Below are 15813 nucleotides of genomic sequence, written 5' to 3'. Positions count from 1 at the left end.
TGTTTCAACTGTTTGAAAAAAATTACTTTTTGAAATATTTATGGGATATCCACCATGTTCTAAATACTGTTCTAAAGAACTGTACAACTTAAGACTCAGTGACAGGCCAGGTCAAAAAAATTGATTACTGAGCTGTGATTTCAGACAGAAGCTACATGTCAGTGAAGTCACATTCACTCTGAATGCTCCCGTGTTTTGACGTGTCAACAGCATCAACACGAGGTAAAGTCATTAGTCTGTCTCCTGTGTTGTCAGCAGCCCATCTCTCAGCGCTCTCACTGCTGCTGCTGCTGCTGCTGCTTACAGGATTCACATTTTGTTCCTCCCTTCTAGGCCAAGCATTCCACTGGCTGTGCTATTGTCTACTTCCTCTTTTACCGCAATATCACATCCCTCAAGCTGGCAGGCTGCATGACTGACTGACTTACTGGCTGATGCTCTCAGTGTAAGCGTGGGCTTCTGCCTCTGAACAGGAAGTGAGACGGTGTGTGTTAAAAGCTCCGGAAGAGGGAGGTGTGTGTGTGTCCGTGTCAAAAGTCAAGGAGAAAACACTTATAAGAAATAAAAAAACACAAATTTGAGCCTCTAATGCATTATGATCTCCACTCTTGGCAATTCTAAAAAAGTTATATCATTACATTCATTTCTTCTCAATATCTTTCCTTAGTTACCTTTACTCTCTGATAAAGAAGGAGAGAAAAAAAAACATTAGCATACATGGGAGAGACAGACAGTGAAGGAGAGCGAGAACGCCTGTCGAGGAGAAAAACAGACACCGTGTGGGCAGGAAGGCGGGAAACGCAGCCAGCCCCATGGTGCAGGAAACAGTTACAAACATGAGTTTCCACAGGCATTCATCACAGGCACGGTGCTGCTCATTTTGTGTGCACACTCCACCACAACATGCCTCAGTAACATATGTGAGAAGTGTGTTGTCTCAGCGGAACCCCACCAGGTGAAGTTACAGTACTTGCACTCATAGTTGCATGCATAAGTCTGTGGATCAATGGATGTGTGTCATGAGTGTGAACATGTAACCACACCGTGCAGAGTGTGTGTGTCCATGCCAGTACCTTTTATGTGTGAAAGCTTTCACATGAAAAGTGTCAGTGCCATGTCTTCCCTTCCCTCCTCAATTAAAAGCAGTAACTTTTATTATTTGTACGATTCTATTATGTTTCACATTGTTTCCTCACATAAAGCAGCTAATTGCGGGGTAACATACACATACTAAGTGTGCACATGTGCAACGGACCTTCACATTTCTCCAGGATCTGCACTGTGTCTCCAATCTCCAGTGGGAGGCCATGCTGGACGGTCCCCCGGAAACTGGCCAGCACTGCAACGAGAAGAGGCACAAAAACACCCACATGAGTTGTTTATTTCTTGTAAATGTTAGAGCTCGGTTATGCAGCGTCAGAAAAAGGTCCTAAGCCAGAATAAGTCAAAGATACAAAACAAAACACTAGATGAAAAAATAACTTTGAGAGAGGAGGTGCAATCAATAATCTGTGTAGGTGAAGTACAATGAAAGCCGATAAAATATCTCTGTACTCCTGCAGAAACTCAGAACTGCAGTGAAACACAAATCAAAGTTGCATGAATACATTTTCTGACTAACACAGAATAAACGATGTTGATCTTCTATTCAAAGACTATTTTAAGTCAAAAACATGAACTTTCTGAAGAGTTGTGATGACAGTCACAGCAATTCAAATGTTTGCGTTTTGCTGAGACACAGCATCACTCCTTCAATCCTGAACACAAACGTGGGTTCAAAATGATTTTGAGTGATGCAGCGATGGAAGGAACAGCCTGCGTACGAGTCATCCTCAGCCAATCCAGGGAATCCATCCTGCCTTTGAAAGTTTAAGGAACTCATTTAATTAACTGTCCAAAAATATAGTCAGAAGCTGGAATGCTTCAAACTGGAATGTACAACCGAGTGACACATGTTTTCCATGTCCCTCCCCATGCACTGGTCACTGCTGTTCAATGTAAGGAAAGATTGATGTGATGCCACGTCAGATATGTAAAATCTTAAGAAAGCCAAAGATCAAACTTTCTGGACATAATAAATGAACTTTGGAGAAAATGTGACCACAACTCTTCATGTAGCACTGACACACACACAAGATGAGTTTACCAACATACTTAATCCTGCATGTACACAAACATGTCAATCGCGCACACACTCACACTGTATAAATGTCTACTCTACACAAGCTCTTACACAGGACTCACACAAGTGGCCTATTTAAACAGCAATGTATGCAAGCACACATGGACACACAGAGACATGCATTCACACATGGACACACACACACACACATGGACACACACACACACACACACACACACACACAGGAAAAAGACAGCTTTACTCGGATTTGGATTGGAAACATAAATATAACAAGAGTCCCTGTCATGCAGAACTGAGAGGGATCCTGTCACAGCTGGAGTGTGCAGAGAGTATTTCATCTCCTCTGCCTGCAGGGATTGTCCAGTGTACCTGAATGCACCGTCCAAACAGCAATGAAAAAATTACCCACTCGCTGGAGAGGGATTTTATTTAATCCAAAACAGTTTAAGGACAGTGAGATGCACCCAGAGACCATGAGTGCAGAGACTATGGACACTGAGGTTTCATGGACTGGAGAGCACAAAAAGATGCTGCATTTGATAACACGCCGTTTACTTCACTCTTGTAGCCGAATCATTTTCTCAATATTCTTCGTTTTGAACAAAACAATAATTTATAAAAATTTGTTGTAAGTTGCACTTAATGGCACCGTAAATCACAGGTTGACTGCCAGAGCACATTCAGCTGAATGAATTACCCATCCACCCACTCTCTCATGTTGACATTGAGAACGGGTCTGCTGATGAAATAAAACGGCAGCTCGAGCCCTCTGTGCTGTCTGTACCGCTATGCATATGTGTGTGTGTCAGTCTGCGTTCTTTCGCATTTTACGTTGAAGCTTCGCCAACTCCTTGTTATCCCTCAAGCTGCAGAAACTCTATCTTTACAAGGGATTTGTCACAAGTGCCACATCTGACTTTGTAATTCATTCAAAGCAACCGCTCACACACACGTACACACACACATAGCGAAACACAAAACTTGACCACTTTCTGTAATTCATTCAAAACCCAATCACTCACGCACACGCACACAGCAGCAATCACAGCAAACACACTTATACTCACTGTGTGCCCATTGCATGAATTATCCAAGTGACTTTCCCAGCTGCAGTGAACTAAATTATTCAGTTGCCTTTCTTTCTTTTTTTTCTGCTGTGAAATGAAAGCTTCCCGCCTGTCGATCCACAAGCCAGCTGCTGTCTGTTCGTCCGTCTCAAACTGCCTGTCATCCGTCTGGCTCGGACTGTCTTGTCTGTCAACACGCTCGGACTGGCCAACAGCCAGATGATGCACCGAGGAGACGCAAGAGGTGTTCACTCTTGAGGATATACATCTGGGGTTCTTTTTCCCCATTTGCCATGATTGCAGTGTGTAAAAATGGTGGAAAAGACGCCTGTGTTCCATCACACAGTTGACACAAAGTACAAAATCCTATAACAACTCCAAAGGTCACACAAACACGGCAAGTCTCAGTGGATGAAAGGCTCGTTGAAGCAAATATCACTGGTCTAAGTTCACAAAAATGTAACTCCATGCGACTCGACGCTGCAGATTTGCTTTGCATCAAGAAGCTGATGTGTTATGCACCACCTCCTGTTGTATTGTTTTGAATGCACAGGTATCAGACCAGTACTGAGTATCGGTCGATACGCAAAGAAAAAAAAATATCAAGCCTCAATTACAAAGTTTTAATAACGACGTCTGAGGAATAAGAATTTCTTCACTCAGAGATGGCCCGCAAAGATCCATGTTGATCGAGCTCTCGGTGCCACTGGTGCATGAATATCCTTTTGCAAAAACTGAACAATGCAGACGTGATAAAACTTGAATAAGACATGAACACACACACACACACACACACATCCCCTGTCTATTGAATGAGTTAGACCTAGTTTCCACATGACCAACATTTTACCCACTAAAAGGCAAAACTCATATTCTATTAAAGACACAAAAATCCACACAGTCTGAATCTATGCGACACCAGTCCACTGGGTCATGGCGAGGACGCTGCTATTCTTAACCAGACCATCATCCTTCAATTAGACTTTACACAAAAGGCGGTAGCCTGGAAGAGCAATGTACACACGGATAAACGGACAGAAGCACACTGACGAAGAGCGAGAGGGACTGGGTAAGAACAATTCACGCTGTCAATTTTCTCAAGAGAAAACAAGGGATGAGGGAATAGAGACTGACAGAAGCATCAACAGAGGAGAAGAGAGCAGTTACAGAAGCTAAAATAATACTCAAGAGGGTTTCTGGTGGAGCGGTAGTGGTTTGACACTGATGCTTTGTGTCACATATATATATATATATATATATATATATATATATATATATATATAGAACATATCCATCACTACACTTGAGAATGCCACTAAGAGATGATGATGCAGAGGTCACAGTTGATGTACTTGAAACAGTGAGGTTAAATCACCTGTTTGCAACTCCTCACTCCACTTTCACAGATTTTAGTCTTATTAGTCTTTCAACTTATTTATTCAAGTACAATACAAAACACTTAAATCGGAAAAACTAAAACTTGTACATTTTTGTTGTTCTATTTAATTAAAGTTTTGTTCCTTAATTAAAGTATCCTGCAAACTGCATATCAGCAACAATGAAATGGTTGAAAATCCAGTTGTGGGACGTATGTACTGTATTTCTATGACTCCTTTGACCAGACCTGCTAGAAGGAGCAGGTCAGAGTCTGACTGTCTTTGGGTACCTTTAAGATCAGGTCTTACTTCATGTATATTGGTTTCAGGTAGGTTTTCAACTGTTTTGTCAAAAATGTTGGACACGTGAGCACCTCTGACACCGAGACTAACTAAAGCAGTTATTTAGAGTAAATATAATCCTAACCAGTAACCTTTGGCCTCACAATACCTAAAGATATGATCCCAATGAGTTTCAAACAGTGAAGTAAAGATTATAATAGTATAATAGAGTAATAGTTTGGCATCCTTCCTCCAAGTTTCATGGAATTCCTTCCTTTCCTTTCCCATGCAACCAACAAAGAATTGACTATTAAAAACAGTGATAGCATCATGAATGATAAAAACAATAATTTTTTGCAGCCTTAACCAAAATATATCTAACCAAACTGTGCTGAGTGCAAACAGTCTATTCATCAACTGAAAGCAACTGTGTCCACATGGGGATTTGAGGTCAGAGGTTGAATTTTGATCTCTTTGATGCACTCTCACCTCGCTCTAATTCATTAGTGCTCGATTCAGCGTTTGCTGGTTTGCAAGCGCATCCTGCCGAATAAGTGGAGATCCCTTGAAAGCCTACTGGCTTGGATTAGGCTTACATGTGTTTTAGGCAGCCACTTGGAGTCATGGCCTGTCAGCCTGCGTTACGTTTGGTTTGCTTGTCGCTCCGTCTAAGCTTCTTACGAGGGCAAACACTGCCACGAGCCGTGAGTAAAGAGAGCGCCAAGCCTCTTCCTTCAAGACCACCCTGCGCTCCTTCAAAGCAGAAACGGCTGAGTGAGGCAGGTACAGGCTGCGATCAAAGCTCATGCTGCTGCTGCTAGAATCAAATTTATCAAGAACTTTAATGTGACTTTTTTTTTTGTTGCATGAAACCACTGATTTCTATCTCAAAGCCCTAAAATAAAGAGCTTTTTGCACTAAATCAAATTCTGTTCAAAGCACTCAGTGTGCTTTCTAACCTCATTAGCCTGACCCTTTCTTCTCTCCAAATGATCTGACAATGATTCACGTGTATAATCCACTCCCACATGTTAATTATACAGCATTTATATCATTAATATGCTAATCTGACAACAAGGCAACTGGTGGCGCTCCACTGGCCTCCACTGCTGCCAAATGTAAGGATCATGAATATTTAATTCGTGTGTGGGAATATATGTGTGAGTGTTATAAAACGCGCACAGTCACACATGCAAATGCACATTTCTGAGGACGTTTAGATTCAGGGGAAAAAAGATGGATGGGTTGATACTGAAGAAAAGTGATGAACGGAGGAGAAGTAAAATCTGCTTCCATCCTGTTTCTTTCATTCTAACACACAGAACATTCTGAGTTCTGCATCACACTGTCCAGAAGCATTACAGTCGGCTGCCAAACCAAAACTGCCTTTTATTCCAGCAATGTGACTAAAACATTCCTGCTGAGACCAAAACCAGCTCAGCTATGTTTTCTCTTAGCCAACTTCATGCACACTGTTTTTCTAATCAAAGGCTTCAGGCATTTTTATTCTATGTGGTAAAAGAAAAAAAAAAGCTAAAATTCCTCCACGTCATGCTTTAATACAGCATGTGTCCCACCACCTTGTAAATTGAACCCAGCGAGAGGGTGAGTGTGGTTAGCAACACACAAGGACTCACTCATGGATCTTGTACAGTAAGAAAACCCAAACCACAAAGACGTGTTTATGCATATATGTGGAGCGCACACTTGCAGGCACAAACTCACAAGAGTGTGACAGAGCAGAGGAAGTATCTGACAGCTGTAGTGTCGCTAAAAGACATTAAGTCAGCTTGGGTGCAGTAGTGTGCATTTGCAAAAAGGTGATTTATCCGGTTGAGCTTGGAAAAGGCATTTGAAAGCAGGGTAATCAGAAGAGGTTGGCGACAGGAAGACGAGAACCTGCAGGTATCTGAAGGTATAGCGGTGCTGAAAGGGCCTTGTGCACGAATCAACTTGGCAGTTGCTCCACACAGACACAGACGAAAACACACATGTGTAGACGTAAAGGTCTGATAGGCAGCACAGACAAAAGCCAGGCTGGCGGAATCACCCAGGAGGAACGGCTTTCATTTCGCCTCCTCCATCTCTATCGCAGGCCCGCCAGGTTCCTTTGGCCGTCTTTGTACGTGCAGAGAAGCACCATCACAAAACCGCTCACTAGCAACAATAAGCCCTCGTTTAAATCATGCCGCCGGAGCAGAACCTTTCAGAGCAGAGTTGGGTGAGGAAAGTTATTACGTTTTTTTGGGGGTTTTTTTGCAATGTCTCAGTGTCAGATACTGAATGTGGAATCTTTTGCCTCCCGATCTGACTGGTTAAAGAGCTCTAACGTAAATACAAACTGTGCAGGTGAGATGCACAGCCCCTTATCAAAACGAGAACGTGTCTATAAACTGCTATGAACTCCTGCTGCTTTCAGCTCTGCATCTCCGCTAACACGATGATCACTGAGGAGACTGCTGCTGTAAACACATCTGCGCACAGACACACACTGAGTTTGTCTATTTAACATACAAATAAAGAAAAGGCAGTATTTTTTCCATTAGCTTTTTCATTTGGAGGTCTATTTAAATTTGAAACTCACCAAAAAAGTAAGACCAAATTTGTGATAATAATACGAATACAAATTGAAAATATATACACATTTATGTTTGTTAGAATCCACCCCTTCATCTCTATTGTCTCAGGTTTGATAGACTTTTTAACACACACACAGCAAACCTCACTTCATTCGCAGACAGTAATCTGACTGTGTGTGTGCGCGTGCATGTAGTTTCAAAGCTAGCTAAGTTGCTGCATTAGATATCCCACTGATGCCAAAGTAGAGATGTGATAATTATTATAATCCTCTTGGGAGGTTTTATCTCACCATATAAATGTGTCATATTTCCCCTCTTGTGTAGAATTGTATCATGTGATGTCTAAATATACATTGAAACGGCTGAAAAACACTTTTGTCGTCTTTATCCCAATCACCCTCTTTAATCCCATTTTACAGAGTTCATATCTTCTGTAACTCAAGATGCTGTGAGGTGTGGGATAGTATAAGGGAAACTCCACTTCCTGGGAATGGGTTGAATAACAAATTCATGCCCAAAATTGTTTTATTTTGTTACATAAGTAAAATATTGAGAGCTCAACGGGTTGCACCTTTAGTGGGTTGGGGTATAAATAACAGTTCCGTTGTCCTACATTTCAGGACAATGTGCCTCCACATCCTCCCACTATCCAGAAATGAAGCCAAAATATCCTGGATACAAACGCTGACATCTTGCTTATTTGGAGCCAGAGTCTGTGCAGCAGCAATCAGATGATGGAACCCCAGTAACAATACACACGCTCGACCTGTCAGCTGGTAATCATGATGTTTCGCTGTACACTGTGCAAAGACAATAAAAGGATTCTACTCTATTCACCCCGATTTTCTAGCACCAAGTGACTAATTAATACCAAATTTACCAGAAAATGTAAGACTTGAACAAAAAACTAGCTAAAATGACAGAAAGCATCTTTGAAAAAAAGGGTATTTAACATTTATTTTGCTCCATATGGATGGAACAATTAATGCAGTTTCAGAATCAATACGGTCCAATTAGGGTCAGGCGATAAAATGAAGGTAACTATTGCAATTTAAATTTAATCAATAGTAATATAACAAAAGTCCAATATGCTTATGCATCGTGCAAACACAGTGAGGAGGTGTAACACGAAGTTTATTTTTGTATCTGTTGTAATCTTCAACCTCAGATTTCTGATTTCCTGATAATATGAATATTTTTAGCCATCAAGTGTTGAGGTTTCTGTTAATTCATCATCTCCCTCTGATAATCTTATCACTGACGACGTTGAGCCGCAGTGTGTTGATTTTCAGAAGCAGTTGAGCTCACACTGACACCGGTGCCTTCCCATCCTCCCACCCTGCAGAGAGGAACACAGAGAGGAGGAGGACGAGTGGCTAAAATATACACAGCAAGAGGAGGGATAAGAAAGGTGTGGGTGAGGCCGGAGATAAAGCTGCAAGAAAAATATTTAGGCAGGGAAAGAGATACTTCACAAGCGGAAGAAAGATAGAAGAAGGGAAAGCACAGCTTTTCTTCTTTTAGGTACAGCAGTTAAAAGTGGGAGTGTCAAATGAAACCCAACTCATCGATCTGTCACAACCACATCCTCTCTATTCACACTCTGCCATCCGTCAACCGCTCTCATTCAGAGAAGGGGAGGTGTGACTCCCATCTATCGTGAATCAAATTACAACAGATTATGCACTTTAGCTGCAGTCACACACACACACACACATTCTCAGTCCGCGTTGTGTGTTTCGTAGTGAGCAACAATATTAATCAGTGTCTGAAATCACACTTTGCTGACATGACATCAGCGCAAAAGATCCTCATCCACCACCAATGCAAAAAAAGAAAGAAAACTCCATTCCATTGCTTCAGGCTACAGCTACCCAAATAGCGGTCAGATCCACATTGACGATGATGAAACTATGATGAAAAAGTGATGAAACGAAATCCAACAAAAGAAGCATCTGTAATTTTATCTTGTGGAGCTGGTTGACCAAAAAATAAAAAATTGAAGGTTTTATATATAAAAAAGGTAAGGTGAGGGAAACCGCTGCAATCAAGTGGATTCTCGAAGCGGAGCAGGTACAACTGGGATGATGGCTTCTTTTATTTGTGTTTATGTGTCTGTCAAGAGACATCAAATTGGAGAAAACTGCAGTGTCGCCTGCAACTAGCCTGGAGCTTGTGTACTGTACAGACAAAATGTGATTTGTGTTGAGTGGGGAGCGACGAGAAGGTAAAGACAGAGAGAGACATAGAGCGAGAAGGTGAAGGACAGATAAAGACGGCAGAACAGTGAGAGTGACGATAAAAAGCAGCAGAAAGAGATGACAGTAAGGAGAGAGAGGCGGGTGGAGGGAGGGAGGGAGAGAGAGAGAGAATCAAAGAGATAAGTAGATGTCAGCTCCTCACTGTACTGTTTGTCGGCTCCCTGTCAGCTCACACACAGGTACAGGCCGGTGGTCAGAGGTGCGGACGAGAGCAGCGAGCTAAAAACACAAGGTCGTGGAAAGGAGAGAGAAGACAGCTGCACAATACAGAGATCTGATAATAATACGATTTGAAGTGGGCTTGAAATAAATTATTTAAAGGTGAAGGTTTTATTAAATTAATATAGTATTACTGAGCGTGGTGAGAAGAGCAGCACTTTTGCTTTGGTTTGGCAGGATTCCTGTGCACCTGTCTGGCCGTTAAACAGACACTTCACACGCATGTCCCCAGATTCTCTCTCAGTATCAACCTTGCTGTGACATTAATGTGTAAAAAAAGTCACTGATTGCAGTTTTGCTGCAGGCATTGACAACACATGCACAAAGAAATCTGAATAATTTACCATTTATTTTCATCTTTAAAAACAGACTTATGGTCCTTAGACTATAACTGTGATGACAGCTACAGGGACATGATGTGTACTAAACTATTAAATCTTGATTACAAAGAGCCAACTGACTTCAGTTCATGGCAGCTCTGGCAAAGAATGACATAAGGACAGAGGGAGAGATCAGGAAATGGCAAAGATCCCACTTGTAAGTTACATATGTGAGGATGGATTTGATTTATACATCTGTATGCAGGAAGGAAGCAATAAATAAGTAAGACACTACCATTCCCTCTGAAGTAGACATCTTGCTACCAGAATGTCAGCTTATGAAATATAACTTGATGCTAAAGCACGCCTGCTTCTTATGCTGCCTAATGATTGTCAGTTTAGTCCAGTGTAGAAGCAAGGATGTGATTTCTGTTTTTCAGTAGTTGTCTATGAGGTTGAGGTTTAATTTCTATCAGGTCTGTATTTCTATTTTAATTTATTTCTATTCTGGTTCATATTTTTAATTTGGTTTATCATTTGTAAATGTTTACATGCTGCAGCTCCTCTGTTCAGCCTCTGTCTGAAACACTGTCTAGTTTTAGCTCTCTTTAAGGCGCCCTCTCCTGACAAAGCCCAGTCTGCTCTGGTCAACCAGTTCTAAAGCATGTCGGAAACGCCAACCTCTGCACTCCCTTTGACTTTGTTAGGAGGAGCCCGACTAGTCGCTGGGTGTGCATTATAAAAATGCCGGCCATCGTTATGTCACATGACATCACAATCGCCCAAATGTGTCTGCCAGGCTAGACACAGACTTTGCCTAAACTTAACACCATATGGAGGAAAGGTGAACAACTGAAAAGCATAATATGTCTTCTTTAATGTTCCTGAAATGTGTGGGGTAGTTTTCAGTCTTTTCTTTCTACCTCCATTTAATGTGCAGGTGAACTGTAATTTTTATCCTTTCTTGAGTGAATAAATCGGACCTTGAACTTTGAAGTGTTTCTTTTCCTCCAGCCTGAGGACACTGCATGGCCGTGTGCAGCTCAGTGTTTGAAGGATTGTTCTCATTTGCACACTCAGCATGTGTCAGTGTGTTAATGTGCTGGAATCGTACCATTCGACTCCATTGTATCACATTTGACAGCTGGTGCTTATCACCTCATTAAAACATATTTCCCCGCCCTAGTCTGATTAAAAAGCATATTGTTCTGCACAAATTCAGTGTCTCAGCATGCATCAGACTACCAGAGAGGTCTGTTGAGACACACACACACACCCATGTGCATGTTGTTAGAGTGGTGAGCTGGGGGAGGCATTCCTGCCTCTCTGAATCTGCACTGAACCACAAACAACCGTATGGAGTCTTTATCCTTTGTTAAACCTGAGAACAAGTAACACTTCTTTTTATTACATGCAGATGCAGCCTGTTTTGGACACGGATTTGTTGTTAAGGCAACACGCCGCCGCAAAATCGCCACCACCGCTCTCAATTGCAGGCTGCGAGCCGTGACACACAAACCCACAGACGAAGGATGAACTTGATAGAACTCCACAAAATGCACAAACACACCCCCTCTGAGCTAAAATGAAAAGCATTGTTTGGCAGAATGAGATCCAATCCATGTTTCGGTGGCCTCCAGTCTCTATGGGAGCAGATAAACACATAGATGTACTGAGAGGTTATTCTATCACGCATGGGCAGTAATGCGCTCTCGCTCTCATATTTTAAATCTGTGGTACAAAGGTCAGTGAGGAAATGAAAAGGTGCATTTTACTACTTTGCTTCTGTGAAAAACTACAGCCTGGCTGCTTGCTGTAAATACACTTAGACCTTCGTATCTATCAGGTAACTTAATAAGCCTACAGTATGTTTTTGTACGTGTGCATCTGTGTGTTAAAGTGCACTTTTGTGTGTGTGCATTCATGCCAACGGTATCTAAACACGCCTAAACCACAGGCTGTGTTATTATCGTCCCTGTGGGCAGGAAAGCTTCTGCCTCATCTGATTAGCAGCCCTCTGCTCAGGGGCTGCGCACACACACACACACACACATACATGCAGAGAGTAGAGAAGGATGAGGTGAAGAGTGAGACTGAGAGTTGGGTCGATCAGCAAGGCTCCGTGGACAGATAAGGTTGAAAGGATGAAGCAGTGCAAGAAGAGAAAGGAGAAGGGACAGTAAGGTAGAAAGAGATCAACTTTAACTTTAGAAGATGAAGACGACATTAGAATGAATAAAAGAGAAAATACGTTGGGCAAAGATGCAAATACACAAGAGCGAGGGTAGGAAGAGTAAACCCAGCACATAACTGTAAATGTCAGTAGTTGAGCTGTGGGGTTAATATTGACTTCAACCTCTGCAGCCATTTTCATCTCATTACCAGGCTGGTTATACATCTTCCATTAGTGATGAGCCTGACCATACATGTTTCTTTGAAGCACGATATCAGTAAGTCATGGACAAATGACCCCATGCTGCTCCCGCTAATGCTAAGCCTCCCAGAAGAGGCAGTAACTAGAGTTCAAAGTAAAAAAGCAGGGAAGAGGGGAAAGATGCCAGTGTCGATGATGAGGGCTGAAGCTAATTGTAGATGTGAAGACAAATCAATCATGATATCACTTGTTTCAATGTCTACTCAAAAAGTTGGTCGTTCTGACACCAACCACAAAGAGTCTAATTTAGCCTAGTTAATTGCCAACAAAGATCAATGGGGGAGAATGAAACAATTATGACAAACAGATGAGAAAGAGGAGTATCCCACTGGAGTAGTATCCCGAACGCTGTGTAGTCATTATTCTGTATGTTCGCTTCACATCCTGGCCTAGTGGCCTTCATTCGCTTCTCCTCCCGAGGAGAAGAAACAAAGGGCTCAGTGACAAGTTGAGACAGAGAGACTGTATAAGAGAAAGAGAAAAAGCAGTGAAGCGTCAGTGAGTGATTCCAGTCAGTGGGGAGTGAATGAAAAGACCCCAGAGTGGGTTGTCTGCGCTGAGTTGAAGGGGCTGGCTGCTCGGCGCGGGTCGGGATGTTGGATGTGAGCTCAGGTTAACTGCGTGGGCTCGAGTCACAGGAAGTAGTGAGTGAAACGTGCAGTCACACGAGCAGGTCATGTATGAATACACACTCATGCACTCACACACAGAGACAGACGGTGGTAGCCTCAGAGCACAGCCAGGGTTATTGAAGACACTTCACAGGAAGTGGCAGCACGGAGGAACTCCGAAACGCACACAGACACTCGTACACACAGTGGGTACACTCAAGGACACACAGATGGCAGGTGCAACACAAATACAAGCCACTGGAGCATACCTTATTAACAGTTAAACCTGCCAGCCAGCCTGCAAGTCACTGCCTCACAATAGGAACCCTTCCACAGCCATGAGTCTGTCCAGGGCAGCTACGCTAAAAAAATCGTTTATATCGAACATGCAAAAATATAAAAGTGGAATTTTATTACACAAACAAAGCAGTGCCAATTAAAACATAGCACAAGCCACCCAAACCTAATACACTGACTGCACACAGTGTTTTCCAATCAATACACTGCAGAAGAGACGTACGAGTAAAGAAGAGGAAGAACAACTGAGGCGGAAAGGAAGTTAACAAGCATGAATCCATGATGTGTTCGTTTCATGATTAATACAGCTACATTTGAAGGTGTCAAGATGGAAACAACTGCTTGATATTTCTTGATATAAAACATTTTTATATATTTATTTAGTGCGAAGTTACAAAAAGAAAACAATTGAGACAACGCTATCCTTAGGCATCTGTTTTAGCATTACAATGTCAAAGTAGTTGGTTGATTTTTTTTGCACAAACTGGGAAGAAAGGTAAGTAACTCTTCGTTTTTCTTACTCTGATTCTATTTATTAATTATCAGCTAAATCTTGACGAAGGTTGCTTTTAAATTCTATACTTTGGTTTCCAATGCAACCTGCAGGGCTTCTACCAATACAGTTTAGCATCCTTATGCCTCCAAACAAAGGGGCATTCAACAGTGGCATTTCCAAATACACTGTGTACCGCTGGGTATCAGGCGATTATAAGCAACAGCGAAACTTTGTGAGCTCTGCTACAAGTCCGTCTGAGGTCAGCAGAGAAGAAAGAGCAGGAGGAGGCCATTAAATGTGAAGACTTCAATGGAGCTGGAACTAAAAATGACAAGATAACGATGGTGGTGAGGGGTGACTTAACCGAGGAGTACGACAAGTACGCAATCTGTCATTTAGCCTCTAAATATAAAAACAATTTTCATGTGATACTGCTTTCCACGAGCCACAAGATATGGAGAATTAATGTGTGTGTATGTGTATGAGTGTGTCCATGTCGATATTGGCACTTATTCTCATTCTTTCCGATAAAAAATAGCCTAACACACTGAAAAAATTAGGGTTGGATTATGTGGCTTGTTGGAATGCCAGTCTTCCTGACATCTGCTATAACTTAAATCAATAATGGATGTCACACAAACATTAACACACAGGAATATGGGCATGAATTGGGGCAGATCAGTGAGGAAAGTGTTGATAAACTGTTGGTCCTTCCAAAACACTGCTTTACTGGAAACTACAGCCACAACTGTCAAACAACTGGACATTACTGTTTCACGCTCAAGCTGTGTGTGTATCAGGGAACTCGTTTGTTTTAAGTCTCATTTATGCTCAGCGTTAGTATTGTGCACTTCTTCTAAAAGCTTACGGATACAGATGAAACAGACAAAACAGAGCAGCACCACTGGAACTTGTGGGGGGGCAGTGTAGCCAATAGTTCAAGTGAGACAACAATAGACCCTGAGTAAGACGTTTAAACAGTGGCGGAACATTTTGGAGAGACTTTGCGGGTTGGAAAATTAGACCACCGTTGTTTTAAACGTGACCACTTTTGCCTCGTTCTTAAGCGGTACATTGACATGACCTCCTACACTGTCGCCATGTTTGTTATTGTCAGAAACTCTTGACTCGGCACTGCTCCCTAGTGGAGGTTTGGCTTAAGCCCCATGCCAACATAAGGAACACATGGAGGTATGGGGGCAGTGGCAATTAAGTTATTCAAAACGTCTTACATAATGGCAGGATGAATAAGCCTCTAAAAAGACTAATAGGTTTCTGTAGGAAATGAAATTTCCTTCCTCTTGCTTTAGTCACCTTGCATGGAGCATGCTGTCAGGAAATGCAGGCCGAACAAATAAAAGCTAAAAGTAAACAAGGCGAGAGGGGGCTGCAATCTTTAGAATGAATCACGTTGTTGTGTTCTGCACTGTGCTTCACTGTGTGTTTGAATGTATGGCTTGTGTGTGTGTGTGTGTGTGTGTGTGTGTGTGTGTGTGCACATGGTCAAACATTCCAGCCGGGCTAAGGGGTTCAGCTGTCCTCACGGCTATTTTCCCGTGCGCTGCATGCCATTGGTGGATCATGGAGGATTATTCCTGGGGTCGGAGGACTTTGGGCTCGAAGAAATGAAGAAAAAAAAAAAAGAAAAAGAGAGAGAACCACCATGGTTTGGATCAGTTTCTTTCGGGAATCAATCTCTTGGGCAGGAGGGAGTGTGGCGCGGAGCTG

At 42.2% G+C, this 15813-nt stretch overlaps 1 protein-coding gene across 6 annotated transcripts in view; it reads right to left on the bottom strand.

Moving 5' to 3' along the window:
- Window positions 1-15813, bottom strand: part of dock4b (dedicator of cytokinesis 4b) — a 107172-nt gene that overhangs the window by 76924 nt on the left and 14435 nt on the right. For all 6 annotated transcript variants that reach the window (XM_069519653.1, XM_069519654.1, XM_069519658.1 and 3 more), the window contains one exon: window positions 1256-1339. In XM_069519653.1, the coding sequence (XP_069375754.1) occupies window positions 1256-1339 (84 nt within the window). The remainder of the gene's footprint in view (window positions 1-1255; window positions 1340-15813) is intronic.

This window comes from Paralichthys olivaceus, chromosome 23 (genome assembly GCF_024713975.1).
Source record: "Paralichthys olivaceus isolate ysfri-2021 chromosome 23, ASM2471397v2, whole genome shotgun sequence".
Lineage (NCBI taxonomy): Eukaryota > Metazoa > Chordata > Actinopteri > Pleuronectiformes > Paralichthyidae > Paralichthys > Paralichthys olivaceus.
This window is presented reverse-complemented; position numbering and strand designations above follow the sequence as displayed.